Raw genomic sequence first — 27,123 nt, forward strand, 5'->3', positions numbered from 1 at the left:
AAAAAGAATCTTTAAAATAACATACATGTCATCTAATGTCATTTTAAAATATTACCGTTTCCTTCAGTTGCTCTGGTACATTTCTCAGATCAATTGGAATTATCATAACTGCTTCTTTAACCTCCACATCGTCTCCTGACTGTGTTGATTCTAAAAGCAAATTTTCATTATTTTGAACAAAATGAAATATGCTTTGGCACATTCATGCAAATGATTACATACAATTTGTTTCCTAGGCTACTACGCATTCATCTGCCAGAGAAAAAACAAATGAGCTCTGTAGCTTGGCCTGGTTTCCAGACTAGTTTCCTACATTATCAATTGCTTATGTCATCATAATTGAATATTTCTAGTATTATTCTGATGCATGTTTCTGCCCAAGGACATACAACATGCATTTTTACTTAAGATAATCCACAGATCTTGTATTTACGCAGTTTATTGTAGGAGAAAAGTTCCTAAATGTATTTTATTTTGGCACTTTGAGCCAATGATGTAAAGTAACTCAGTACATTTACTTAAATACAATTTGAGGTACTTGTACTTTACTTAAGTATTTCCATTTGTTGCTACTTTATACTTCCACTCCGCTACATTCGATGTTAGGATCTAAATAAAAGTTAACTATTAAATTGTGATTTTTTTTATTTTTTATTTTGGATTAGGCTACCCAGCAGTATATAAAGTGTATTCCTTTAACTCCACCTTTACCAGCTGCAACAAAGTGTGACACATTATTGCATAATAATCTGTTAATTCAATAATATATGGTAATATATCAGCTGTTATTCTGACATGCATCGTTCTCCATGAGGAGTACTTTTACTTTTCATACTATAAGTACATTTTGAACAACTACTTATGTACTTTTACTTGAATGCAGTACAAATTAGTATTTCAACATGTTGGTCATACTACTTTTACTTTTTCAAATCCTGCACTCACACTTTGAGCACCACAAGTGACGTATAATAAATAGCACCAAAGGTAAGAGAATAAAATGTGTTTTGTTTTTCATTTTGGAGTGAACTGTCCCTTTAAATCTGATTCAAATTTAAATGTCCTTGCCCTGACTGAAGGTGTGTCTGTTCCTTCCTCCTCTGCAGGCTGGAAGTGCAGCATGTTTTGATGTAGTCCTGTTATCACCTGTGGAGAGAAAAGGCCCATCAGAGGGAGAGGGAGAGAGACGGTTACAAATGAGCTCAGGGAGGGGGGGAGAGAGAGTAGTGGACGCTTCTCCTCTCAGCGGGAAGTCTGCACCGCTTCACAGCTTCCGAATTGCCCCTTTCTCACCTAATGAAGGCCGCTGATAAGCCTGCAGACAAAGAGGCTGTGTAATGGAGTGGGGGTGGCTTGGGGAGAGAAAGGATTTGAAGTTAAAACACCTGGGCGGGCGAGCAGAGTTTGGACTACAGGAAGATTTTACGCGCAAGACTTTTACGCACACAACTTTTACGCGCATGTAAATGTCTCTTTGCGTGTCCAGTGAGTGCTCATTCCCGTCACCGTGAAGACTCTCCGGTGTGTGTGTGTGTATGTGTGTGTGACCTGAGGCCCGGTGCTTTCCTCCACAGACGTGGATAGAAAATGGAGTGTGTGCCTTTAAGGCGCCCGACTGCCTGTCGCTTTCTGCTGCGGAGAGACTGACGCCCTCTGGACACAGTGGACACTTGAGCGGCGGCAGAACACCATCCTGGAGAAGTTCAAAGAGAAAACAGCCTCTCTCCCCCTTAAAAAGAAACGTTTTGGAGTTGTTAACAGCGCTGTGGTGAGTTTTAACCTCCGTCTGTCTTTGTTATTTCGCTGTTTTCTGCACTCGATTCTCTCCTGGCTGCAAGCGAGTGAAACAAAGTTTTTGTGTTTAGCGATGAAAGCCAAAAAAAGAAAAAAAGAGAGGTGAAGAAACGCGTTCATGAGGGAGCTAATGTTCCTCACATGTTTTCTCTCTCTCCGTTATATGAAGTGGAACAAAGTGCTGAAGTGTAAAAAGCAGAAATGTTTAGACAGCGTGATCACTTGGAAAAATAGGTGAAAGGAGGCTGATGTTGCCAGATGTGTGTGTTGTTATCCCGTGAGGGAGTTCTGGCTTTGAATGAAATGTGACGCAGGACTTTTAGAAACTGAGACATGAACTGTATGGATCCAGAACTGGGGGGATTTTTATATTACAGCAGCAGGTTGTCAAAGCACTGCACAGGAAAATAGGGGAGACCAGGGACGACTGGAACACTTTTCACTCTGCTGTATATCTCCAATTTATTTAGTTAGAATATCATAGCCAGCAGCAAATGGAAGGTTAAAGTTTTAGTTTATATAGGTATATGTATATAGATATTTAAAAGTGCACAAATGTTTTATTAAAATTAGGTTGCGATTAAACTCATGTTGTGCATTTGTGCCAACTAGCTACATCACAGCATTGGCAAGCTGTTAAAATTATTTAATTACAAGAAATGATGCAACCAATAGAAAAAATCTTAGAATTTGAATCACACAAACTAGAATAAATTAATATTTAATAGAATATCTGCCTATTTTAAAACCAAACAACATTTTAAAGCATTTCCTCAGCACGAATGTCTAATAACTTTTGCCATGGACCATTCAAAAATAATTGTCTAACATTATAATGATTGTTTTTCTTGTTTCAAAAAAGTTTTAATGTGTCAAAATACCCACAAAATATACATGAACAGTTATATTCACAGCACGTGCCAAGCAGCCCTGCTCACATTTGACCTCTGACACACTGACAACTTTGTAAAATGATGTCAGACAGCTACCATAATTTATCAGACTTAACAAGAAGTAACACATTTCCAGTGTCTCCCTTTAACACAGTTTTATAATGTGTTTAGTCCACAGAAAGCAGCTTCTGATTTCAATAGTATAATAATGAAATATTGCCCAAAAAGTTATTGGCCCTCTGAAGTTGTAACATTGTAGATGAGTGCAGGTCCAGAAAGGAAACATTTTGATGTTTCGTTTCTGTTTCTGTGACCTTCAAAGGAGCAGAAAATCACAGTGTGCCAACCAACACTATCAACACTACAAGAGTATGGAAATGTAGATATCACTTGTAATAGATGCAACAAATAAATTTGACTAAAATATCTCAATGCAGAACATAAGAAGAAACATCAGCATGCACTGCAAATATAAAATGTATATCTACTGAATTCATAATATAAAGAATAAACTAGAATACACCATAAATACAAAAAAAACATTATACAAGTGTACATTATTATTATTATTATTATTATTATTATTATAAAGGTGTGAAGTTCGTATCATTTATTACAAAAAAAATCCATTCAGGTTTTGTTGCACTTTTGGCACTAAAATTAGATTTTGGGTAATTTAGTCACATTTAGGGTATAAAATACATTATATCTAAATATATTTATATGAGGTGTATAAATGAAGAAAAAAACAAAAATAGTGTTGCTCAGTTTAAAATCTCAATTTAAATTTTAGTTTAATAGTGCATAAAAATATAAAAAACAACAGTATAAATAATAACAAAGTATGAATGCTTTTCACAGGTCTCCTCTAGTTTTGGTTGAAATAAATAATAAACAACAATTTTAATGGAGATAATTTATTATAAAACACAAAGTTAATATCATGTACTACAAACTCACACAGATGGAAGAAGAATTATAAACACAAATAAATATAATAAGCAAAAAACAACAACGAAAGAATTCCAATATAATAACCAACACTGAGCTTCACCTAAACACCTGCTATGGGTTTATAGAGGAAGATGCTTTAAGTTGCTTTTTGAACGACCGCTAAATGATCTGTCGCCAAATCAACTAGGAACATATTGAATTGGGTTTAAAGAATTTGCTCCAACTCAAAGTGTTTTCCCATCATGCACCTTTCACGTCTTGTTATCTCGGCACCAACTGCAGCTCCTCACGTTTTTCCTCCTGTGGAATGTGAGTGATGAAGTTGTGTTTATTTGTGCTGGTCTCTGAGGTCCTGTCTGTCCCATGTCTCGTGTTGATGTAGGTGTTTCCAGTGCCGTGCTGGTGAGCCGTCAGGATGAGGCCTGGTCAGCTGACCCTCCCCGCCGCCGCCGCCACCGCAGCTCTCCTCTTCCTCCTGTCAGGACTGTCTCTGACCTCCGGCTGCAACAAAGCCCTCTGTGCCAGCGACGTCAGCAAGTGTCTCATCCAGGTAAACACACTCTGGATGCTGAAGGTTGGATGTAAACAACCAAATGACTCCTCTCTCTCCTTCTTTTGTCTCTCTCCCCTCCTGATATATCTGTTTATCACCAAATACCAAAGCACATTCCTTCTATTCCCTAAATAAATCCTCTTCTGATTCAATATCTGAAGCATGGCTACACACCAATACACCTTTTTAGTTTAAAATCTAAAAGCAAAATCCAGCCAGACTTAAAGGGGCTGTACACAGCATTTAGAACATTAATATAGCTGTAAACATCTACTTACTATGTAAAGATATAGTGGGATATAATGGAGTCCTGACCAGAGAATGAAGTCGCTCTGTTCTTTGCTAACAGCAAACAACAATAAATTGCTGTGGTTGCTGCTCTGACATGCATGTGCGTTTCTACGTGTGTTCAAATAAGCTGTGTTTCCATTAAAGTTGAAGCCAATTTCAAAGCAAAATTTCGAAATGTCGCATTAAAGGAACCGCAAATCTGAGACGTTTCCATCAACTAGTTTAGAGCAAATAAACAAAGCTGCATAAACGTACTTTGGTCAGAAGATGGCATCATAATGTATTGCTGTAGACTAATCCCTCAGTAAACAGTAGAAGAAGAAGAGAAAAAACAACAACAAAAAAGAGGTTTCTAATCGGAAAACTTTGGTCACCCACAAGAGAAAATGGAGAGAAGACACAGACAGCAGAAACAGCTGCTTCTTCTTCTTCTTCTTCTTCTTCTTCTTCTTCTTCTTCTGGGTTTTCTGGCAGAGCAGAAAAGGCTGATCAGTCATGTGAGCTAAATGTTTGATACGTCAGAACTTATTATTTAATTTCAATGGCATTTCCTATCTCCAATTCAGAGTATTAACTTTTTTTTCCAAAAAGACAAAAAAACACCTCAAGCCTTTAAACTTTTATGTGCATTTTTGAAAGTTATATTGAATTTTGGGGTTTCCATCAAACTTCTCTCATACAAACTCAAAATGCACCGAGAAATTAGATGATGGAAACACAGATATTGCTATCGTTCTCATACGGGGGTTATTGCTGACAATGCCTTCCTGACATACAGCCATACTGCTGGTTCCCCCTCAGGTTACACCGTTAGCTCTGTTCCCACTGTTGCTGGATTTAGTAGAGTTGTCGGTGCCGTTAGCACCATTAGCTTTAGAGAGAGTTTTTCATAGAGGCATGTGCAGCCACTTTAAAGACATACTATGCAGGAATTGTTGCTTACCTGTTTGTTAACAAAACATTCAAACTCATCTCCTCCTCCCCGGCTCAAAGAAAGTGAATGCAAACCTCAGATTGATTCTTTTTGCAGCAGCTTTGCATGGTTGGAGTTTTGTTTCGCTATATTGAGTTTTTTTCTGCCCCAGATTGTTATTTTTGTAGTTTTTATCCCCAAAGAGTGACGCCCAGAAATGTCCTGAAAAAAAAAGGAAATGCAGTTAACGAGATACCGCACACACTTCTAGTGGGTTATAAATGATTTAAGGGGGATTATTTTCCTCTACAAATCCTGCATAGTATACCTTTACATGACTTGACTAGCAGATATGATTCATACCTTAAATTTGGAATATAATGAGTGACGTTCTGCTTGTTGTTGGTGTCATACAGCCATTAAACTAATGAAAATCTGGTTTTAAACCCCCCGTGTTATTTGTGTTAAACATGTAGAAAGACTTGCGTTCACTGTGAGGTTTTTCTTCTCTACATTGCTGCTCACAAACCAGCTTCGTGGTTGCAGACAGATAATTTAATGTGATGATCTTTTCTGTAGATTAAAGTGGGAAACTTCAACGAGAGTGCAGCCAAGTTCAAGCTTTTCATCCGACAGTGTTACAGCTGTTTTTGTGTAAACACAGATTGTTGTTTCTCTTTGACGAGAGCACAAATTAAAGTCGCCTGCAGCCAGAGTCGAGTTCAAGGTTTTAGAGCAGTTAAAACCTTTTTATAATTCTGTTTAAATTAGCATTAAACTGGCAGGACAGACTGAAAACTACACAGGGAAATACGCCTCTAATGTTGTGATGTTTTAGGCAACTCTGGTGCAAATACTTCACATAAAAACAAATAAAACAAAGCTGCAGCCTGAGTCAAGTTAAAATCCGTCCGTGTCCGAGATGGAGATCTGGACCGGAGAACAAAGATGGAATCTGTTGTGAAGAATGCAGATACATTCCTTCGATAAGCCGAGTGACGTCCAGAGGCTAGGCTTTCCCACAGCGAGACACAAACTCACTGTCCACTTTCATGCACACCTGCTCACTACCTGTGGAGGAACAAATACTCGGATACTTTGCTAAAGTCAAAGTATCAGCAGAAAGTAAAAGTCCTGCGTTCAAAATCTTGCATAAGTAAAAGTTTTAGCATCAAAATATTCTTAAAAGGACTCATTATGCAGCATGGCTTATTATAGAAGAATACAAGTTATATTTTTATATTATAATTATTGATGTAGAAATGCAATTGATTTATTGTTGATAGACACAAATACGATTTTTTGAAGGTTAAGTCTGCAGATTTATAAATATGAGCTTATTATTTTATGATTTTCCTGTCTTTTTTGCGGTAATATAATGCATTTCATGTGATTTTTTTCTGGCTGTGCTTTCTAATTTGTGGTTTATTCTTTCAGACTTTTGCCTGATATGAAATCATACTTGATATCTAAAGTAGTCTAGAGTATCAGTGCATCTGAAACGATGTATTGTCATCGTGCACATCCGAAAAAACATGTAAGGCAGCTGCTGCACCAATACAACAGACTAATGAAAATGTAAAAACTTTGTTTTTATCGTATTGAAACTACTTTGATTCAGAAAAATAATCCACTATTTTTAGTTTTGAATTGATCAATCATAATTTTTCATGCAAACATGGCAAAAAACACTTCTCAAATATGGAGATTTCCTTCTTTTGTCTGTTTTTATATCCTATTAAATTGAAAATATTTGTAAACTCAGACATTTAAGAACAGAACTTTTGACTATGAGAATTGAAGATGGACATTTTCCCCTATTTTCTGATAAATCAAACTATCCATTAATAAAGAAAATAACAGCCAGATAAATCGAGAAAGAAAATAATCATTAATTGCAGCTCACATCACTTTATCATTTCAGCTGGTTAAAGTTGAGCTCATTTAAACAACTTTATACACTTGCTTATACAGTCGCTTACCCTGTAATAATAAATCATACATTACTTGTTGATATTATAATTCATATCAATCCAAAGTCTGCAAAGTAAAAAGTGCCTAATGTTGGGGTAAGAAGTACATTTCTCGTTTCCACAATGTAGTGTAATAGAAGTATAAATTAGCATAAAAATGAATACTGGAGTATTTGAGTGGATGTTGTGTCCTGTGTGAATCCTGCAAGTGACCTGTGTATAATGCTGTTTTAGAGCAGGGGATTATGGGGGAACCTGCCTGGTCGTTCTTTGATTTATGTGAGGTTTTCTTTATTTTTACACTTGACTTTTCAACTTGTCTGAATGTTGTTGACTTTCCAGCATCACTTCCTTAGTGTCACTTTTTCCCTCAAGTCTGAAGCTGTGTGTGTGTGTGTGTGTGTGTGTGTGTGTGTGTGTGTGTGTGTGTGTGTGTGTGTGTGTGTGTGTGTGTGTGTGTGTGTGTGTGTGTGTGTGTGTGTGTGTGTGTGACAGAGGGGTGGTGTCCCCCGACTTAACACAAACTCTGTCATTTGTTCTTGTTATTTTGAGGAAAAAAAAGGTGTCAGCCCATCCGGTTTCCACCACCTGTCAGGTCAGATTTGAGCTGCAGCTCGTCCTGTGTATGTGTTGTGGCCCTGCCCTCTCCCATTAACATCTTTAAAGAACTGTATTTAACCTCTGCCGCCATTTCACCTGTTTGACCCTCAGTCAGTCAGGTTGTTGGTTATTTTGCAGGTAGTTGAGGTAGAGCGGACTTTTGGCTCAGGAAGCTGAGCTTTGTCTGGAAAAAAAGGCTTTTACTTGAAAAACTTGAAAAATGACATGTGGAAAAGATGGCACGTGTTTTAATTTGAGCTGAAACTTTTCTGGCATTTTAGCTTTTGTTGAAGTGTGGAGACGCTGAGATTAAATCCTGTGTATTTTTACCAGGACACCTCGATCAGCAGGAAATTATCTGCAGCAATTCTGATTTATTTCTTCAGTCCATTCTGCAGCAAAACGGCAAACATTTCTGTGAGGATTTGATGCTTTTTTTCTTTGATAAATCATTTGTAAACTGATTCTCATTGGCTTTTGGGCTGTTGGTCGGACAAAACATGCCAACATAATCAATATTTAAAGGCACAGTGAGCAGGATATGTTAGTTGCAACACGGTCTGTCATGATAACTATTTTATGTTGTTTTCACTGTTTTAGTTGTCTGTTTTCACATGGAAGAAGTATTCAGATCCTTTACTTTAGTAAAAATACTAATATCACACTGGGAATGACTCCACTCTAAGTAAAAGTCCTGGATAAGGTGTTGAGGGGTCAATAATTTGCTGTTGAGCCCTAGATGTGTTTTTTCTGTTGAACATCTATTTATGTAGGAATTTGTACCATGTTGGCGCTATTCAAGACACAACCACAAAATTATCTTGGGCGGCCTGCCTTAGTTTAGTGGTTCAGATTCCTCAACAAATGTGCAAATAATTAAATCACCTTGAATCTGTCCTCAGGGGTCTGAGGCCCACTTTGCCTGGCTGGTAACTGAGCCTTGTTCCCGTCCTGTTTGGATAAAGTAAACCTAAAGTAACCTTCACTAAATGTTATATTGCTTTAAAGGAAACTCTCTTTGCAGCAGCCTTTAACACAAAATGACACTTAGATATACGTTAAGTGAAACTATAAGAACACAACAGCAGAAGTTACAGGGTTCCCTGTGTGCTGGAAATCCAATAGGTGCTTAAAACTGCTTGAAACTGCTTGGTGTGTTTAAGATTCCAGGTGTACCTACAAACAGGTGACACACTTTGAAACATGAAACTTTGTCGTTTGTAATTGTCACGAAACATAGTTTGAGTGGTTTACAGCACAATAACATGTAATTTATGTGATGAAGAAGTGAAATAATCAGTCTTCTGTGTGTATTTTTGTATTTATAAAGTTTATTTGACAGGGAAGCGTACATTCAAAAATGTTAAATCTGTTGCATTATTCAGAGATAAAGCTAACAGCTAATTTTAATCTCCAGCCCTCGGGCAGGTAAACAAAATACAAACAACACATGCATCATATAAAACAATTAACTATATGCTGTTCATTATGCACAGACTGCACTTAAAGATCCATTTTAAACTTACCACAGCTGTAAGGTGCTGCAAAAGCTTGATAATGCATCTTTAATATGCTTTATAAAAGGTGTAGGAACCATGAAGTTACAAAAGAATTATAGTTTCTTTTGCTTTTTATTTTAGGCAACTTCAGTCTCTGTTGCAAAGTGAAAAGCTTAAATAAAATAATGCACCTGGCTTTTTGTAGCACCTGTTACTAAATGGTGACATGCAGACACCAGAGTAGGGCTGTAAGTTATTATTTTAATTTTCAATGAATCCGTCCATTGTAATTCAATTATTCTAGTAATTAAGTCCCCTAAAATGTCATGAATTAGTAATAAGTGCTTGTTGAAACTCCCCAGAACCCAAAGAGTCAACAAATTGCAAATTCTTACATTTGAAAAGCTGTAAACAGAAATTATTTGGATTTTTCTTCTTAAAAATGACTTTTAACTATAACCTATAAATGCATTTGTTTGCAGACTGTTTTAGTCGCCTGTTTCACATTCTACAACCTTCCTGCAGTGATGGAAAAAGTGTTCAGATCCTTAACTTAAGTAAAAGTACTAATACCACACTGTAGATTACTCCACTACAAGTAAAAGTCCTGCATTCAAAAGTTACTGAAGTAAAAGTACAAAAGTATCAGCATCAAAATGTACTTAAAGTATCAAAAGTAAAAGTACTTGTGCAGAATGGACCCACTCAGATTGTTTTATATAAGCCTATTCAATATGAATTATTGGATTATTATTATTATTATTATTGATGCATTTTTGTAAGCACCATTGTCAAGGTAGGACTAATTTTAACTGCTTAATGCACTGTTATTCAAGATTAATTTATAAAAATGCACAATTTTATCATTTTTTTTTAAAAATGTTAAATCTCAACCTGAAAAATAAGTAAAGCTAAATGTAGTGGAGTAAAAAGTAAACTACTTGCCTTAAAATGTAGTGGAGTAGAAGTATAAAGTTACATTAATTGGAAACATTCAAGTACAAGTACAAGTAAATAAATGTACTTGGTTACATTCCACCACTGCCTGCCTGTTCTACACATTTAAACTAAAAGAGTGGAGAAAAAGATGTCAGTCTTCACAGGAAATAATGTCCCTTGTGACCCTTTTTTCTTCTTTTCAGATCAGAATGTTTTCCGCATTTTTGTGACACAAACTTCTCGCTACTAAAAACCACCAACTTGTGTTCGCCCTGTGATCAGCAGAACATTTGTGGCCGCTGCTTCTTTACTTCCAGGTGGCTTATTTCGCCTGATGAATCATTGCAGCTTCCGCGACCCCGCCGACACCGACTCGCTAGCTGTCAGAGGCGAGAGCGATGGTGCGTGTGCTGTGAAGGAGAAACTTTTCCTGCCTGCAGCTCCTCTGCAGAAGCTCCATGTTGCTTGTGATTAGTGGGATCTGCTGTCCGACGCTCGCTTTTACGCTCTGCTGCCATCTCAAGTCATTTGTCTGAATTCCCCAAAACCCCTGAGGGTGGGAGAACATGAGAGGGAGGGGGGGGAGGCTGGGGTCAGGAGGAGGTGTGTGTGTCTGTTGGGGGAGGTTTAGCGGAGGGAAATCTACAGTTTGGGTGCAGAGATTCACGAGCCGACTCTGTGCAGCAGGGTGGGGCAGCGGATTTCAAAGCACAGCAGCGGCCGCTCGGCAGGACGAGGCAGCACATGTTCACTTTCTCTGCACAGTCCTTTTGTCTCGCTGCAGCTGAGTTTTCACTGATTACAGCCGTTTCCGCTTGAGGGGAGACTATTAGGAGCTCTTTAAAGCCGTCGAGATAACCTCGTCCAGCCCAGGGAGGAAGTTGTTGGTTTGTAGGGCTGCAGCTATGATTAATCTGCTAGTTTTATGATGTTTAATCTGTAGAATGACAGAAAGTAGTGAAATCAAGTACTGTACTGAAGTACAATTTTGGGCTACTTGTTCTTTACTTGAGTATTTTAATTTTATGTAACCTTATACTTCTACTCCACTACATTAAGAGGCAAATGTTTTACTTTTTACTACGTCCAATTGCCAGCTTTAGTTACTTTTCAAGTCCAGATTTAACATGAAAAACATGATACATTTATAGCAGTATATTAAGTAAAATGAGACCTACATTCAAAAAAAGAAAAGAAAAAAACACTACCTATACAAAAGCATCAATATAAATAATCTGATAATATATTTAGAATATATAAAACAATCTGAGTGGGTCCATTCTGCATAATGAGTACTTTAGCTTAAGTAAGTTTTGAATGCAGGACTTTTACTTGTAGTGGAGTAATTCGAGTAATTCAACACAGATGACATCTTCTTATTGTTTAATATTTAATTTATTTGATTAAAAAAATGTGTCAAACTCAGAGTTTCAGTTCACTATCATAAGAAGAAAAGCAGCAAATTCTCACACTTGAAAAGCTGAATCAAAGAACATTGAATGATTTACAATATAATGAATTCATCATAAAAGTTGGGTTTTTTTGGCATTTCCTCTTTATTGGAACAAGTCACCAGCACTTAAAGTCTTTGGATGAAAGTGTTATGACTCAGAGAGTTTGGGCTTGTTTTCTTGCTTTTATTTCAGTCGTTATAAATCTCAAGAGAAAAAAAATCAAACTTTTACTACTTTTAAACCGATTAAGCAAAACTATAATCATCATGTAAAACCATCTTTAAACTGCTACCATCCAGGAACAAAAAGCCACAGTAAACACCGATAAGTAGCCAAATATACTTCTTGCATAATTTATTTTTTTCCAAAATAAGTTTCCATTTTGGAAAATGTGCTATTTCACTTTTTTGACAAGAGTTAGATGAGAACATGGACACCACTTGCTGGAATGAGATCTCAGTCTTCTTATTTATAGGTAAATCCTGGTAAGACGCTGAATAAGTATGTTTCCAAAAATGTTGAACGTTTGAGAGGGATAAAGGTTCTGTATGTAGATATTTCAACACTGTTTCCATCTGCTTCCAGTCTTTATGCTAAGCTAAGCTAACATCCTCCTGGCTGTAGCTAAATGTCTCTTAAAGTCTGTGTTAAACAGAAGTAAGACAGCCTTTAGTGTCTGTACTGTGACGTACATTACAGTGAAACTTAATATCTGAGCAGTGTACAGTTACAAAAAGGAGTGAAATCAAATCCTTCAGCTTTGTTTGGACTGCTGGCTTAAGGGCCGTACACATCAAGAATAATAAATATGTAGTTTTAAAATAATATTTGAACTCAAGTGAAGTGGTAGAGGAAGTATTCAGATCCTTTACTTAAGTACTAATACCACACTGTGAAAATACTCTACTATGAGTAAAAGTCCTGCATTCAAAACTTAGTATCAGCATCAAAAGTACTTAAAGTATCAAAAGTAAAAGTACTTGTTATGCAGAAAAGAACAATTCGGATTGTTTTATATATCCCAAATATATTATGATGCAAATATATCACTGCAGCACATGCAGAAGAATGGTGCTCCTCCGAGCCGCCAGCAACCTGGAGCTCCTCTTCACCCGCCGGCAAAAATCTGGCGGAGAGCTGGTTGGAAAGTGGCAAAAACTCCCTGAAATAGACCCCAGCCACACAGTTTCTGCCCCAAACACACATTTCTCCCGATCTCTCTTTCTCTCTTCATATTGCTTCTAAAAAAGCAGTGAAGTGCGGTTTTATAATCGACCACTGTGGCTCGCAAGTCTCATTCGATTGGATTCATTGTTGTAAATGCCGCTGAGTGCAGGATGAGTCATCTAACATTTGAAACCTTCTGTTTCACAGGAAGAGAAAAGACAAAGTGTTTCATGTAAAAATGAATACATCAAGGCATAAATGAACAATTTAGATAGGGACACAGGTTTAAACCTGAAAAAAACATACTTTTCTTTTCACTGGGACTTTAAAGCCTCTTTTATTTCCATGAAATACTTTTTTTATTTGTGAAATATGAGCTGCATGTTTTTCCCTCCGTGGCAGCTGTTTAGTTTTTTTTGTAATTCCACCTTGGAGAGTCATAATTACTCATGGGATCAGATCCTGATCAGAGGTTTGGGGATTGAGAGGCTGGTGATTAAGTGAACTGTGTGTGGTTTTGCAATCCCTCACTCAGTGAGTCATTAGAGAGTCTTTTATCATCGCCGGGGACTGTTTTTGTGTAGGAGATGGCTTCTGAGAAGATATAAAGGAGGAGGAGGGAAAAAATAGAAAGCAAATGGGACGGGGAAGAAAGAGAGAGACGGGGAGAGAAGAAAAAACACGGGGGAAAGAGGGAGAAAGTGTTGTTTAGGGGGGAGCAGCCGTGTTCTGTTCTCCAGGTGTTTTCTTCTCCCTCCCTCTGTTTCTCCCCCGCCGCCTCCCTCATCGCGGTGACCTTGACTTGGAGGAATGTGCTCCCTGTTCTGTGTCAGGAGAGAGCGTAGGGGGGAGAAAGAGCAACCACTTCTCAACCCCACCTACACGTTTTTGAGTTTTGTTTCCTTCACTGTCTCCGCGTCCCCCCGAGAGACGAGCCGGAGTCAAGGAGTGAAGCTATTTAAGAGTTTGTGGAAGAGTTATGGCATGGGCAGAGGGAGCATGTTTTCTGGATGTTTGCAGAAGCTCTTGTAATAATATTACCTTCCTTCTATTAAAAGCAACACGAGAGGTTTGCTGCAAGAGGTTTTCCCCTCCTGTGTTATTATGAAGCACATTTACAAAAATGAACCCAGTGAACCAGATTTATTTTTAAAAAGCTGCACGAAATCACTAAAACCTGCTTGAATTATTTTATACACGTGTAGATTTCATAACGAAGCACACTGTAAACCTGCAGGAAATTACAAATTTTTATCCTTATTATTATTATTTATTTTGTTCTGTTTGTTTACCTGTCAAGTCAAGTCAAAGTTTATTTATAGAGCACATTTAAAAACAACCTCAGTTGACCAAAGTGCTGTACAGTTATTAAAATAGAATCAAATCATACAACAGTAAAAACAGTAAAACAATAAAATAGTAATAAAAACTCAATCCAAAAACAGAGTTAGAGATAGTTGTATAGACAAGTTGTATATTAATGTATTAAATATGTCCGGGCTGTATGTTTGAGACTACATTTTGGATACACTAATCCATCCTTTTCTTTCTGATACCCCAACTTTTTAGCTTTTAATTGCAGCTCAGTCTTTTTCTGGGGTTATTTTGTTTATTTTATTATGAATATTGTTGTTGTATTATTTTTGTTATCCATGTGATCTAAGTATAATGAATATATGCTTTGACCACTGTATATTTCAAAAAGTAGGACAGCGGGACAGAATCATTCTGAGACAAATACAGATAAAAAATTCACCTACACTCACTCCCCACTTCATTAGCTGACAAGGTGTACCTAATCAAGTGGCCGGTGTGGTCTTCATCTGCTTCAAGGTTGGACATGTTGTGTGTTCAGAGATGGTCTTCTGCAGACCTTGGTTGTAACGGTTATTTGAGTTACTGTTGACTTTCTATCATCTCGAACTGGTCCGGCCGTTTTCCTCTGACCTCTGGCATCATAAACTGTCGCTCACTGGATATTTTCTCTTTTTTGTACCATTCTTTGTAAATCCTAGAGAGGGTTCTTAAATCAGTAGTTGGGTAAATACTCAGACCAACAACCATGCCACGTTCAAAGTCACTTAAATCACTTTTCTTTCTCATTCTGATGCTCACTTTGAACTTCAGCAGCTCGCTTCACCACGTCTCCAGTACTAAATTTGTTGAGTTGCTGCCGTGTGATTGGTTGATTAGATATCTATATTAACGAGCAATTAAACAGGCGTACCTTATAAAGGGGCCTGTGAGTGTATACTAATCAAGCAGTCAGCTTACAATGTTAATTTTGTGGCTTTTCACACATGAAAACATACAGAAAATGAAATACATTTTTTTGTTGTTGTTTACATTACTCACTGGCCTCGTGTTGACCCGGCTGCTTTCCGGCTGCTGCTGCTGCAGGAAATATTTTCTCTCTGTGAAAAACGTAGCTTCAAACTGCAAAAACTGAGCCGACAAGCTGCAGCAGCCAAACTTTTTTTAGTTTCCTCGGGCTACCTGTGCAGGCTACTCAAGTAATGACAAAAGGGGAACATCTGCTTGTGATGGATACAGTTCAAATCAAATGTGCACAGAGGAAATCTGCATTTCCTGCCTCACTGCAGCAACACAGAGCTTTTGTTGAGGAAAGTGACAGAAGAATCAGCAGTGAGTCAGTTAACTATCTGTTTTATCACTTTACATTTATGTGAGAAAAATACACACGCCAATTAGAGGGTAATCTACATGAGAAATAAAAAATAAAAAATAACTTTGGTTATAATAAGCAGCAAACTGTTCATTTATTCAGTGGTGGAAAAAGTATTCAGATCCCTTCCTTAAGTAAAAGTATAATACGGCACAGAAATTACTCCACTACAGGTAAAAGTTAAAAAACTTGCTTAAGTTAAAGTACAAAAGTATCAGCATCAAAATGTACTTTAAGTATTAAAAGTAGAAGTACTTGTTATGCAGATTGTTTTATATGTTCCAAATACATTATAGGATTATTATTATTATTATTGATGCATTTATGCAAGTAGTGTTTTAATTTAGTACATGTAGGGCTCATTTGAACTACTTAAGATGCTGGTTATTAGGTTTAATAAAAGAAAATGTCTATTCACTTTAAATTGACCATATTTTTTATGTCAAATCTTGACCTGAAAAGTGACTAAAGCTGTCAGCTAAATGTAGTGGAGTGGAAGTATAAAGTTACATAAAATGGAGATAATATGAATAAATATACTTAGTTACATTCCACCTTTTCATTGATTATATGTTCATTAAAATGAATTTCTGACCCTCTAATTAGCATCTGAATGGTTCAACATAGAGCTCATTTAAGAATTGTAGACTTTAATGTGGTTTCATTCATAACATTTTATAAAGTTACAGATTTACAGATGAAAATGTTGATTTGAAAGATAAATACCTGTCAGTACTATGGAGTAAAAGTAGCATAAGCACCTTTACAGTACTTGTCAGAGCTTCAGTGTACAAACCATTCAAGAAAAAGATTTGAATACTGTGAACTTTGGCGTGTCAGAACCTGCTCCGTTCATGAATGGAAATACAGCAGACTGAGGTTTTTCTCCTCAGCGGTATCACGCTGTTACATACTTCGATAGATACCACAGATGCCACGTGCAGTAATAGTTACTGTACATGAAGCAAACCTGCTGTTCTCTCTGAGCTGCTGTTTTAATGGCACGTCTGCTGTTTGTTCAGCGTGTCTACATGTTGGCTTCTGTCTGCTGGAGCTGCTGCTGCTGAACCTGTCAGACCTGCATCCTTTGTACTGAAAATGACTCTTCAATTAGCTTTAATGTGTGATGAATGGTTTATTTTTATAGTTTTCTTAAAATGACATGGTTTAGCTCAGTGGGAACCAAAGTTGGATCGATGAAACACACAATTATGGAAAATGATAATTACAATAATAATCATAATAATAATAATAATAATAATAATAATAATAAATGTTTTAAAAAAACAGAAATAGAAAAATCATAAATACTCCAAATTGTGAATAATGCAAGTTGTTGCTGTTTTTGTTCAGATTTTTATTTGACTCCAGTATTTAACAGCTCAAACATTATTTTATCACCTTAATATATCAGGAATTTCACAAATTTGGGGATTTTAAAAAAATGATTTTATACTGATTATGTTTAAGTCAGCTACAAAGAAAATGGTACATTACTTCAGTTTGGGGTCTCAAAAACATTTTAATAGAAGAGAAATGGTTGATTTTGGGATTATTATGATGATTTTTCCACATGCAGAACAGCAGTGTTCAGCAGTCATGTCAACTAAACTCAAAGGATAATGTGTCTAAAATCTGTTTTATCAGCAATTAGAAAAAGTGAAACAAAATGACATTTCTGTCAAAGTGTCAGGCTACTTATCCATGATATTTTGGTTCTGTTTATTTGAATGTCTGACAGACCTGCATCCTTTATACTGAAAATGACTTTAAATAACATAAATGTCTGATGAATGGATTATTTTTATACTTTTCTTAAAATTACATGGTTTAACTCAGTGGGGTCTTTTTTTTACTCCCATTTTGACCAAAGTTGGATTGATTAAGCATTTTAAAACACAGGATGACGCAGAAGACGATATCAATTGGACCAGGGTCAATAATGGTCATAATCTAAGAATTAGGAAATTCATAAATACTACAGCAGTGTTTTTTATTTTAACAAATCGTGGATGATTTATATTGTTGCTGTTTATTTAAGGCACTCTCTGCAGAGTTTACTTGTTCATATGTATCTTGTTTAACAGCACTTAACATTGTTTTATCACCTCAACACATCACGACTTTCCCTAATTTTATTTTAAAAATGATTTTTAACTGATGATGTTCAAGTCAGCTCCAAAATAATTGTGTATTCATTCTGTTTGGGGTCTCAAAAACATTTTAATAAAAGAAACATGGTTGATTTTGGCTTATTATGATGCTTTTTGCAAATGCAGAACAGCAGTGGCATCTGTCAGCAGCCAATGTCAACAAAACTCAAAGCATAACCCTAATTAGGAACCTAGATAGGCTACAATGTACCAAAAAATTATCGGCCTCCTTTCAGAAGTCTGCTTTTGTGCCCAAATCTGTTCTAGCAGCAATTAAAAGTAGTAAAAAAGTGAAACAAAATGACATTTCAGTCTGAGTATGAGGCCACTGTGCAGTATTATTCATGATATTTTGTTAGCAGAAGTGTTGGTTCTGTTTTTTGTGTTCCTGTTTTGCTGATGCATGTTTCTGATGCGTGTGTTTTGTGCAGGAGCTGTGCCAGTGTCGTCCATCTGACGGGAACTGTTCGTGCTGTAAAGAGTGCATGCTGTGTCTGGGGAACCTTTGGGAAGAGTGCTGCGACTGTGTGGGTGAGTGCAGCATTTATTAGCAACATATTTTAAAGCTGACAGCAAAGTTCAGTCAGCATATCATTTAGGACTTTACCGTTAAAGCCCACGCTCTGTGATGACTGTGGAGCTGAAGGTCTGTAAAAGAGATTACAGTGCCAGCAGAAGACTGCAGGCGAGCTGCGTGAAGGTGAGTTTGTGGTTTGGTTTGTTTTGGGCTGTTGTTTAAAAATGAAGCACAATTTAAAGTTAAACCTGAGAGACACTGCAGGTGAAAAGATTAAGACGTTTACACTGATATCACCATGAAACTTCCACGGTTGTTTACTGACATTAAGATGGTTATTTTTTTATTACATTTCTTTTAAAATGTCATGTTTAAAGATACAAATGAGGTGTTCTCTTATTAAAACCCTCAACTTCCGCCAGTTTCCCTTTTAAAGCAATGAGTTGAAACCAGTTTTTGTTTGATGATGATAAGCTGAGTAAAACCAGTGATAAGGTCAAATATATTTAGTAAACAATAAAGAACTAAATGTTATCCTCATTTTACCTCTTAAATGTTATATTTGTAGCCCATTTGCAACATAAAATTCTGCAGCTTTTATACATCAGTATAGTTTATTAGTACAGTTTATTATATGTAGAGTCGAGCCTGACTGATATGGGATTTTTGAGGCCGATACTGATTTTAGAGGGGAAAATTCATTGATAACTGATATGGTGGCCTGTATAGTAATATTTTGAGCTGGAATGAAAATCGACCTATTTATGTGGATTGTGCACCAATTTTTCACCACCCCCAAATCAGGGCTACTTTCTCAAACATAAAACTTTATTAAATCGTATTCAACATTGTATTCAACATACATTATACAAAGAATGTATTACATTGTCTGCCAATTCTATAAATGATCCCTGAGAAAATATAGAATAAATAGGAATACAGTTCAGATTCAGTCAGTTGCTCACTATTTTTAATTTTAAAAAATCACACCAAGCAACATTTTCTGCATTTTGCATTTATTTTTAGTTGTTTTGCGTGTATTATGTCTCTTTTTAGTTGTTTTACGTTTCATTTTGCATGTTTTTGCATTCCTTTGTGGTTATTTTATACATTTTCCTTTTTTTTTTTGTATTTCGTTTCTTTGTAGTTATTTTCCCTCTTAGTAGTCCCTTATTTTTTAAAATAATTCTACATTGCATTTAGCATGTTTTGTGTCTTTGTGGTTATTCTGCATCTTTTTTTATGTATCTTGGTCTTTCTTTGTGGTTGTTCTTTTTTTTATTTAGCTTATCTGTGATAATTTTTCACCACTCAAAGATACGCAGTATGTTTTTTCAAACATAAAAATTAATTTAATAACATTATTATACATTATTATACATTATACAAGCAACATATGGAATTGTCAGCCAATTCCATAAATGATAACTGAGAAAATAAGGAATAAATGGGAATAAAATAAATTATAAAATAAAACATCATTACTGTTCTGTTTCAGTCAATTGCTCACTATTTAAAGGAAAGAAATTAAATTAATAAATCAGGCCAAGCAACATTTTCTTCATTATATATTGTGTAAAAAACAACATATATTGGGCAGAATCTACACCAATAACGATATGTCTTTGATAGGCCGATAATATCTGTCAGCTGATCAATCCGTCGGGCTCTAAACTTTAGTTTAAGCTGCTTATACTGTATGTATACATCAAACTGTATTTTTGCACATGTATATTGCACACCTGTTTATTTACACACCTGTATATTTGCACACTTGCTGTAACTGTTGATCTATGAGTAACGGCTACTAATGCACATGGACCATCCATTTCACTTTTTCTACCCTAGGCTTTGTATTGTGGGCTCATGTTTTGTATGGTGGAATATGTATGTGTTGTGTTGTGTTGTGTTGTGTGTATGTTGGCTGCTGGAACACCTACATTTCTCTGCTTGGATGGATAAAGTATGTCTTATCTTACCTTATCTTATCTAATACAGAGTATGGGCAGATCCACTATAAACAGTAAAATGAGTCTGATTACAGTATAAACAACAAGCAAATGTGCAGTATGAACCATGAAAAAGAAGAAATGCTGCACAGTTGACTAAAGATGAATAAAGATAACAGGAAGTCATTGTATATGAGGCAATGAGCCCAGTAACAGATCATACTGTGATTGCAACATATTTTGAATGATTCTGGCACTAATCTCTTTGCATACATGTGACACTTCAGCCTTGTTAATCTCTCCATCGCCTCGCCGCAGAGCACTTTCTCTCACTCAGATGAGACTGTGGCTGTAATGAACTTGACAGTTGGGAAGCATGCTGAAAAGGACCAAGTTTGTTCAGAGCGTTGCTGCTCTGATACAGGATGAGTGTGAGGCGAGTGGAGGCAGAGATATGGAAGGTGCCTCTGAGAAGTGACGGCATGAAGGTTAATGCAAAGCAGAGCCGAGAAGGACCTGCTGTTTACCAGAGCGGAGGATATTAAAGGAGCGGTGTCACTCACTGCTGAGCAGCACCTACACATGTGGACAGGAAGTCTGCAGGAGATCAAAGGACGGAGAAGCCGGAAGAGCGAGAGGACGAAGAGGTCGACCCGCACAAATGAACTTTGACTTTCAGCCTCCCGGCGAGGCGCGGTGGGCGTGTGAATCACAGCCAGATCCAAAACAACCGGATTTGTGAAACAAGAAAACTTTCAGCTTGTTAACTTTCTCTTCATTAGTAACCCGCTTAAATCCTGCAGGATGTAGTCACAGACTTCTGACTGGGGATCCATTTGTGAAATGACTAAAGAATTGTGTTAATACATGAAAAAGGCCCCCATCACTGCTTTTTTGAACAGGACACTTGACTGGCTTGTTTTGGGTATTTTCTGTCTTTTTTGAGTCTTTTTGTGCACTTTTTAGTTGTTATATGTCTCATTTTGTGTGTCATTTTGCAGTTTATGTGTGTCTTTGTGGTCATTCTTCAACTTTTTGCACGTGTTTTGATTCGCATGTTTATTTATGTCTCAATGGTCATTTTACATATCTCTGGTTGTCACATCTCTCTTTAGTGGCTGTGCTTTTTTCATAGTCATTTTGCATGTCTCTTTGTGGTTGATTTGTGTCTCTCTTTGGCCATTTATGTCTTATTTTACATGTTTTCCTTTCCTATGTTTTGCATTTCCCTGGTTGTTTTTGTGTCTCTTTCTAGTCATCCCATTGCTTAATTTGTTTTAGTCATTATACATTCAATTTTGCATGATTTGTGTGTCTTTGTGTTCATTCTACAGCTTTTTGTGTGTTGCTTTGCATCTTGTTTTAGTCATTTTGTTTATGGTTCTGTGAGTTTCTGTCTTTGTCTTTTTGAGGTTGTTTTGCATCTCTTTATGGTTGTTGCATGTCTTTGTAGTTGTTTTTGCATCTCTTTGTGGTAAATTTTGCATCTCTTTCTGCTTATTTTACATATTTTTTAGATATGTAATGTCCAATTTTGTGTTTTGTTTTGTGCGTTGCTCTGTGGTCATCCCTCTGTCATTATTTAATTGTCTCCCTAATCATTTTGCATCTCTTTTTAGTCATCTTGCGTGTCTTTCTGGTACTTTTAGGCTTTCCTCGAGCTGTTTTTGATCTTTGCTTCTCTTTTTGGACATTCTATGTCTTATGTCATGCCCCCTGTACCTGTCTGGCCTGTTCAGTAATCATCCATGACACTGTCACCCTCTGACTCTGCACCAGGAGGGGCCTGAACCACCCTTGGCTACCCCTCTGGGCCCGCCCCCGTAAAGCAGCAGGCTCTCAGATCAGCTTTGACGGACAGATATTACTGAACGTGCTGACAAGGAGGCTTTATTAAAACTCTTTCATGTGGAACACAAGTACATGAATCTGCTGCTGTTGCTGCTGCTGCACAGATGTTCCAGCAGTGGAGCTTTTCCTCTGAACAAACCTTTTACAATACACGAGGACAGCCTGTAGCTTTAAGCTAGAATATATTTCTCGTTTATGCAATCTTGTTTATTTCTTGCAGCGCTAGCCTTATGACCACTTTAAGTAAGTTTCCACTCTAAACATGTTATCTGTGCCAAACGCTGGCTACTTTGAAGTGTGTATCTGCGAGTGGTTAGAGCAGTGAGACGAGGAGCAGTGGGGAGAGGACAGTTTGTATTTTAGAGGACGGGAGGAGGAGGAGGAGGAGGAGGGAGGACAAGGAGGGAGGACCCATGTGTACGCTTTATCTAAAACAGCTGTTCTGGCTCTGCTTTTAGCAATGGGTTTGTAATCCTATTCCTCTGTCAAACTCCGTTCCCCATTAAATGATTTACCCATTAGCTGTAATTCACTTTGACTCATTTGAAGGGTTAGGAAGATCATATCTGAGGATGTGGGGCTTTTGTGGGGTGATTGCTACTGTATTTGGAAATTAAATGAAGTGTTAAAAGGATCTTAATTGAGAGGAGATACTCCTGACAGCTGTGTGGTTTTTACAAAACTGCCCCTGTGAGTTGAAATCATGTGTGAAACCTTTTAACTGTTGAACCTTGATAATGTGCTTAAAGGGTCACGCACATTACAAAATACAAACATAACCTTTAGTTGTATCGACACATGAAGATAGTTTGTTAGATATCTACTCTGAGATTTCTGCCTTCACCACAGTCTGGCTGTATAACTCTGAGGTCATGCCTGTTTAATTACATAAAGAGGAGTTATTATACGATAATGACGCACACATAATACACTTGTCAGATTTTTATAGGCTGATTTAGATGTTCCTCAGTCTAAATATATTTTAAATTTTAACTGTAATTTTAAAAAACAAAAACAAAAGTCCCTGTCAGTGTAGAGATGGCTTTAATACAACTTTAGAACATAATGTAGAGAGGTAAAAAATTAACAGAAAATACTACAGCGTTTGGTTGGTGACGAGTCAAAAATATGTTTTAGGTGTACACTTTACTTAGAATATTTAAACCCATGCAGAACCTTAAGATGGAAAAGATCAGATGTACCCTCAATGGTTCCACTAACAGATTCCACAAAACCTGGGACCCTCTAATAATTTATGTGAACAATTTACCTGGCCTGGAACTGGAATTCTGAATGATTACACCTGCCCTTGAACAATCCTGTAACATGAAGTATTAGGTGCACTTGTTGTTTCGTTTTGTTTTTGTTTGTTTTTGTTTGTTTTTGTTTTTCTCCTCTTGTCTTTTCCTGTCTGTTGTCTATTACGAGTTTGTCACGCTGATTTTGAGCTTGATCTGTCTCTGTTTGTTTTCAGGATAGTTTTTTTGGTGATTATTTGTAAAACAGAGAATATGATTGTTCTGTATGATAATTGAAAAATCACAAATAAAGTGCTAAGATATAAACATCAAAAAAAAAAAAAAAAAAAGAATATTTAAACCCATTTACCTTGCCATCAGACGGCCCTGTTTAAGTGTACATGGGGGAAACTGACGTTATCTACGCTCTTGTCAAAGTCACCAGACTCCACTGACAAAAACAGTAATTTTACATTGCAGAGCACGGGGGCTTCTGGTCTCCGGCTGCCTTGATCGGTTAGTTTGTTTGTGTCATTTTGAGACTTACGTGTTTATAAGGGACAAAAGTCACACAATAACACTGACAAACTAAGAGATTGAGGCTTTAACAAGGCTGTCTGATGGCAGGGTAAACCAGTAAAAATATTCTAAATATAGCAAACACTTAAAACTGAAATGAATGGACTTTGGTGTTTTGTACTCGCTGCATTTGAAAACGTCTTACTGTCCACTTAAGCATGCTGAGTTTTTATAAGGACTATTTCTTTGTTGAAAAACTGATTGGAATTATTGACAGTGAAGTCTGGATTATCCACAGTATCAGGGTCATTATCTCTAGTAATGCAATCTTAAAAAACATGCAAATAAAACTACAACTGTCTGCATGGCTAAAGACAGAAGTGATAGTCATTTTCATAAACTGACCCTTTAATGTCCTCCATCTTTCTCATTTCAGGGATGTGTAACCCCAAGAACTACAGCGACACTCCGGCCACGTCGAAGAGCACCGTGGAGGAGCTGCACCGCCCGATCCCCTCGCTCTTCCGCGCCCTCACAGAAGGTGACGCGCCGATCAACATGATGGTGGTTTCCTTCCCCGTCGCAGAGGAGCTCTCGCATCACGAGAACCTGGTGTCCTTCCTGGAGTCGCTTGACACGCAGCAACAGAACGTCTCCGTGCCTGGAAACAGCATCCACGCCAGCTATGACACTCAAGGTAATGATTGAGCTTTATTTTAGCACACATAAACCCATATCCTTTCCATATTAATCCATATATTGAAAAGTCCCTTCTCAAAGGGAGTAAGAGATTCTGCTTTTCAGTGTAGAATAATCTCAGAAAGTTGTGTCAACAAAACAGAATCGTGAATTACTTAAATATATTTTTAAGGTACTTTGACTTCCTGACACCCTGAGGGCACCACAGTCCATAGAGACTTTTAAAAAAGGACTAAAAACATTCCTTTTTAGCAAAACCTTTGGCTCCTCCCATCTAGATGGTTTTTAGATTATGTATGTATGTTTTCTGTTTTTAGCTGTTTTTTTTTCCTTTTTTATCCTTTTTATAATTAGAATGTTATGCTTTTAACCTGTAGCACTTTGAGATTTCCTGTAATGTAAAGTGCATTACAAATAAAATGTATTATTTATTATTATTATTTATTATTTCCTATAGTATTTCCATTTTGTGCTACTTTAAAGCTCTACTTCACTACATTTCAAGAAGGAAAATATTTGTTATATATATATATACATTACATTATTATATATACTATTTACTGTTTTAATTTGACAGCTAAAGTGATCATGATTTTAAATAAAAGACATATGATGAGAAAATATGAAGCATTGACATGGTTGAGTTCTCCCTACAAGCCATGATTGCACTGTTTTTATAGAGTGAAAACAGTGAAAACACAGTGAGGAAAATGTGTGAGGAGCATGAAAAACGCCCTGAAACTACTCACAGTTCAGAGGGTTAACAATAAAACAACTGATTGACAATAATTGCCAGTTGAAGCCCTGCTGGAGAGAAGCCATCCAGCGCTTATGACGGACCTGAATAAAATAACAGTGGTTAGTCACATGCAGTATGATAATGTGCAACCTCACGTAGGCTAAAGAGATCTCCTGTAGAGAGAGCTTGCATCATGTCAACATTACTCACACTGTTTCTCAATAAACCATGAGAAAAAAGTTTGCTCAAATGCTTTGTGATTACATAGCTTTCTGGTCCTGTCAGGTCCAGTCAAATTTTTCATTTGCATTAATGTACTCTCACTCAGACCCGTGGTAATAAAAGCAGGCCCGGCCCAAAGCTGAAACAGACTACAAAGTCTTGAACTGTGACCAGCTCGGGCTGGGTCACATTTTCATCATTTCAGGGAGACATGACTGCCAAAAGACCTCCAGTTTAGGGAATTGTAAGTGTTTTGAAAGTGTTGTTCCGCTGCCATTTTTTTATTTTCATTTGCGGGTGTTTTGGCCGTCTACCTCTCAGCCAGTTCTATTTTCTATAAAGACACACTCATAATAGGAGCGTTCCCACAGAGCCGAGCAGTTAACTCATTAAGCTCACCAACACATCTGGTCATACTTAGTTCAGCAAATTAATTTCCACCCTGAAGAAAAAGAAGGAACATTGAGGGTTAAAGGTAATTACTTTAAAATGCTGCTTGTTGTTTTTAAACTAAGTTTTACTGGATTTGTGACTCACACTTTTTTCTTTCCCTTTTTTTAATTTTATTTCAGAAAACATGTGCACAGTGGTCTACTTTGACGACTGCGTGTCTATCCGACAGTGTAAACTATACTGTGAGTCAATGGGAGGATCCAAGTACCGCTGGTTTCACAACGCTTGCTGCCAGTGCATCGGACCGGAGTGCGTGGACTACGGCAGCAAGGCTGTGAAGTGCATGAACTGTCTCTTCTGAAGTGCGGGCACATATTGGTACCAAATGTCTGGGCCATACCAGAGGACTGAGGGCAGAGGAAACTATGACTGTTATGTGTTAGCATTCCTCAGTTACCTTGTAAAATACCCCCTACAACCCTCCTCCTACTCCTGCAAATTGTTTTTATTCTGCTGTTATGTTTCACTGTATATTTTTAGATATGTTTTCAATAGTGTTTTTTACTAGAGGTGTATATGAATAATGTATTTTTACAATTATGGTCTGCTAAATCCCAGTCTCATGCCAAATAAAGAAAAGTTTGGTGACATGGACTGTTTTGTCTCACAGAGAAGTGTCTAAACTTCTATATTTTCTTAAAAAAAGATGTGTAAGAAAAAGTGCATAGCATGAGTGGAATAGTAAATGTTTGTCCTCCTAGTTGCCTGTCTCCTGCTCTAATCTTAGCCTAGTGTTGCCCGAGTCAGGAAACGCATCATTTCCTGGGGAAACAAAGTTGTTATTATGCCATTCTGGTCCACAGGTGTTCCAGTGCTCACTGACCGTCTCATGCAAGTGGAGGGGAAAGGGAACGTTTACCGATGCCAATCTCTCGCCGCCACACACAAATGCTCTTTGTAATGCCCGTGCTTTTTCAAAAGGCAGCAGGGTGCCCTATCATTGATTCTGTTCCCAATTGGCATGCAACAGCAGTTTGCACAAACTAATGTACCCCACGCACAATGAGACCTTGTTTGTCTTTCTTTCTTTTTTTTATGATATTGAATCATGACCTCATTTCGCCATT

The 27,123-nt window shown here is 37.1% G+C and overlaps 1 protein-coding gene across 1 annotated transcript; it reads left to right on the plus strand.

The window, feature by feature from the left end:
• The first annotated feature begins 1,182 nt into the window (after window positions 1-1,182).
• twsg1a (twisted gastrulation BMP signaling modulator 1a) lies at window positions 1,183-26,644 on the plus strand. The gene is made up of 5 exons (XM_059344938.1): window positions 1,183-1,768; window positions 4,024-4,191; window positions 18,301-18,400; window positions 24,380-24,640; window positions 26,176-26,644. Exons 2-5 carry the CDS (start codon window positions 4,057-4,059, stop codon window positions 26,355-26,357), a joined length of 678 nt encoding a protein of 225 aa, XP_059200921.1. The 5' UTR covers window positions 1,183-1,768; window positions 4,024-4,056; the 3' UTR covers window positions 26,358-26,644.
• The last annotated feature ends 479 nt before the right edge of the window (window positions 26,645-27,123 follow it).

Source organism: Centropristis striata, chromosome 11 (genome assembly GCF_030273125.1).
Source record: "Centropristis striata isolate RG_2023a ecotype Rhode Island chromosome 11, C.striata_1.0, whole genome shotgun sequence".
NCBI classification, from domain to species: domain Eukaryota; kingdom Metazoa; phylum Chordata; class Actinopteri; order Perciformes; family Serranidae; genus Centropristis; species Centropristis striata.

What these genes read in the sequence shown, in the direction of transcription:
- twsg1a (XM_059344938.1), top strand. Translation starts at nt 4,057, where the DNA reads ATGAGGCCTGGTCAGCTGACCCTCCCCGCCGCCGCCGCCACCGCAGCT. An exon ending in TCAGCAAGTGTCTCATCCAG is followed by an intron (nt 4,192 to 18,300) that starts GTAAACACACTC and finishes TGTTTTGTGCAG; the next exon opens with GAGCTGTGCCAGTGTCGTCC. An exon ending in AGAGTGCTGCGACTGTGTGG is followed by an intron (nt 18,401 to 24,379) that starts GTGAGTGCAGCA and finishes TTCTCATTTCAG; the next exon opens with GGATGTGTAACCCCAAGAAC.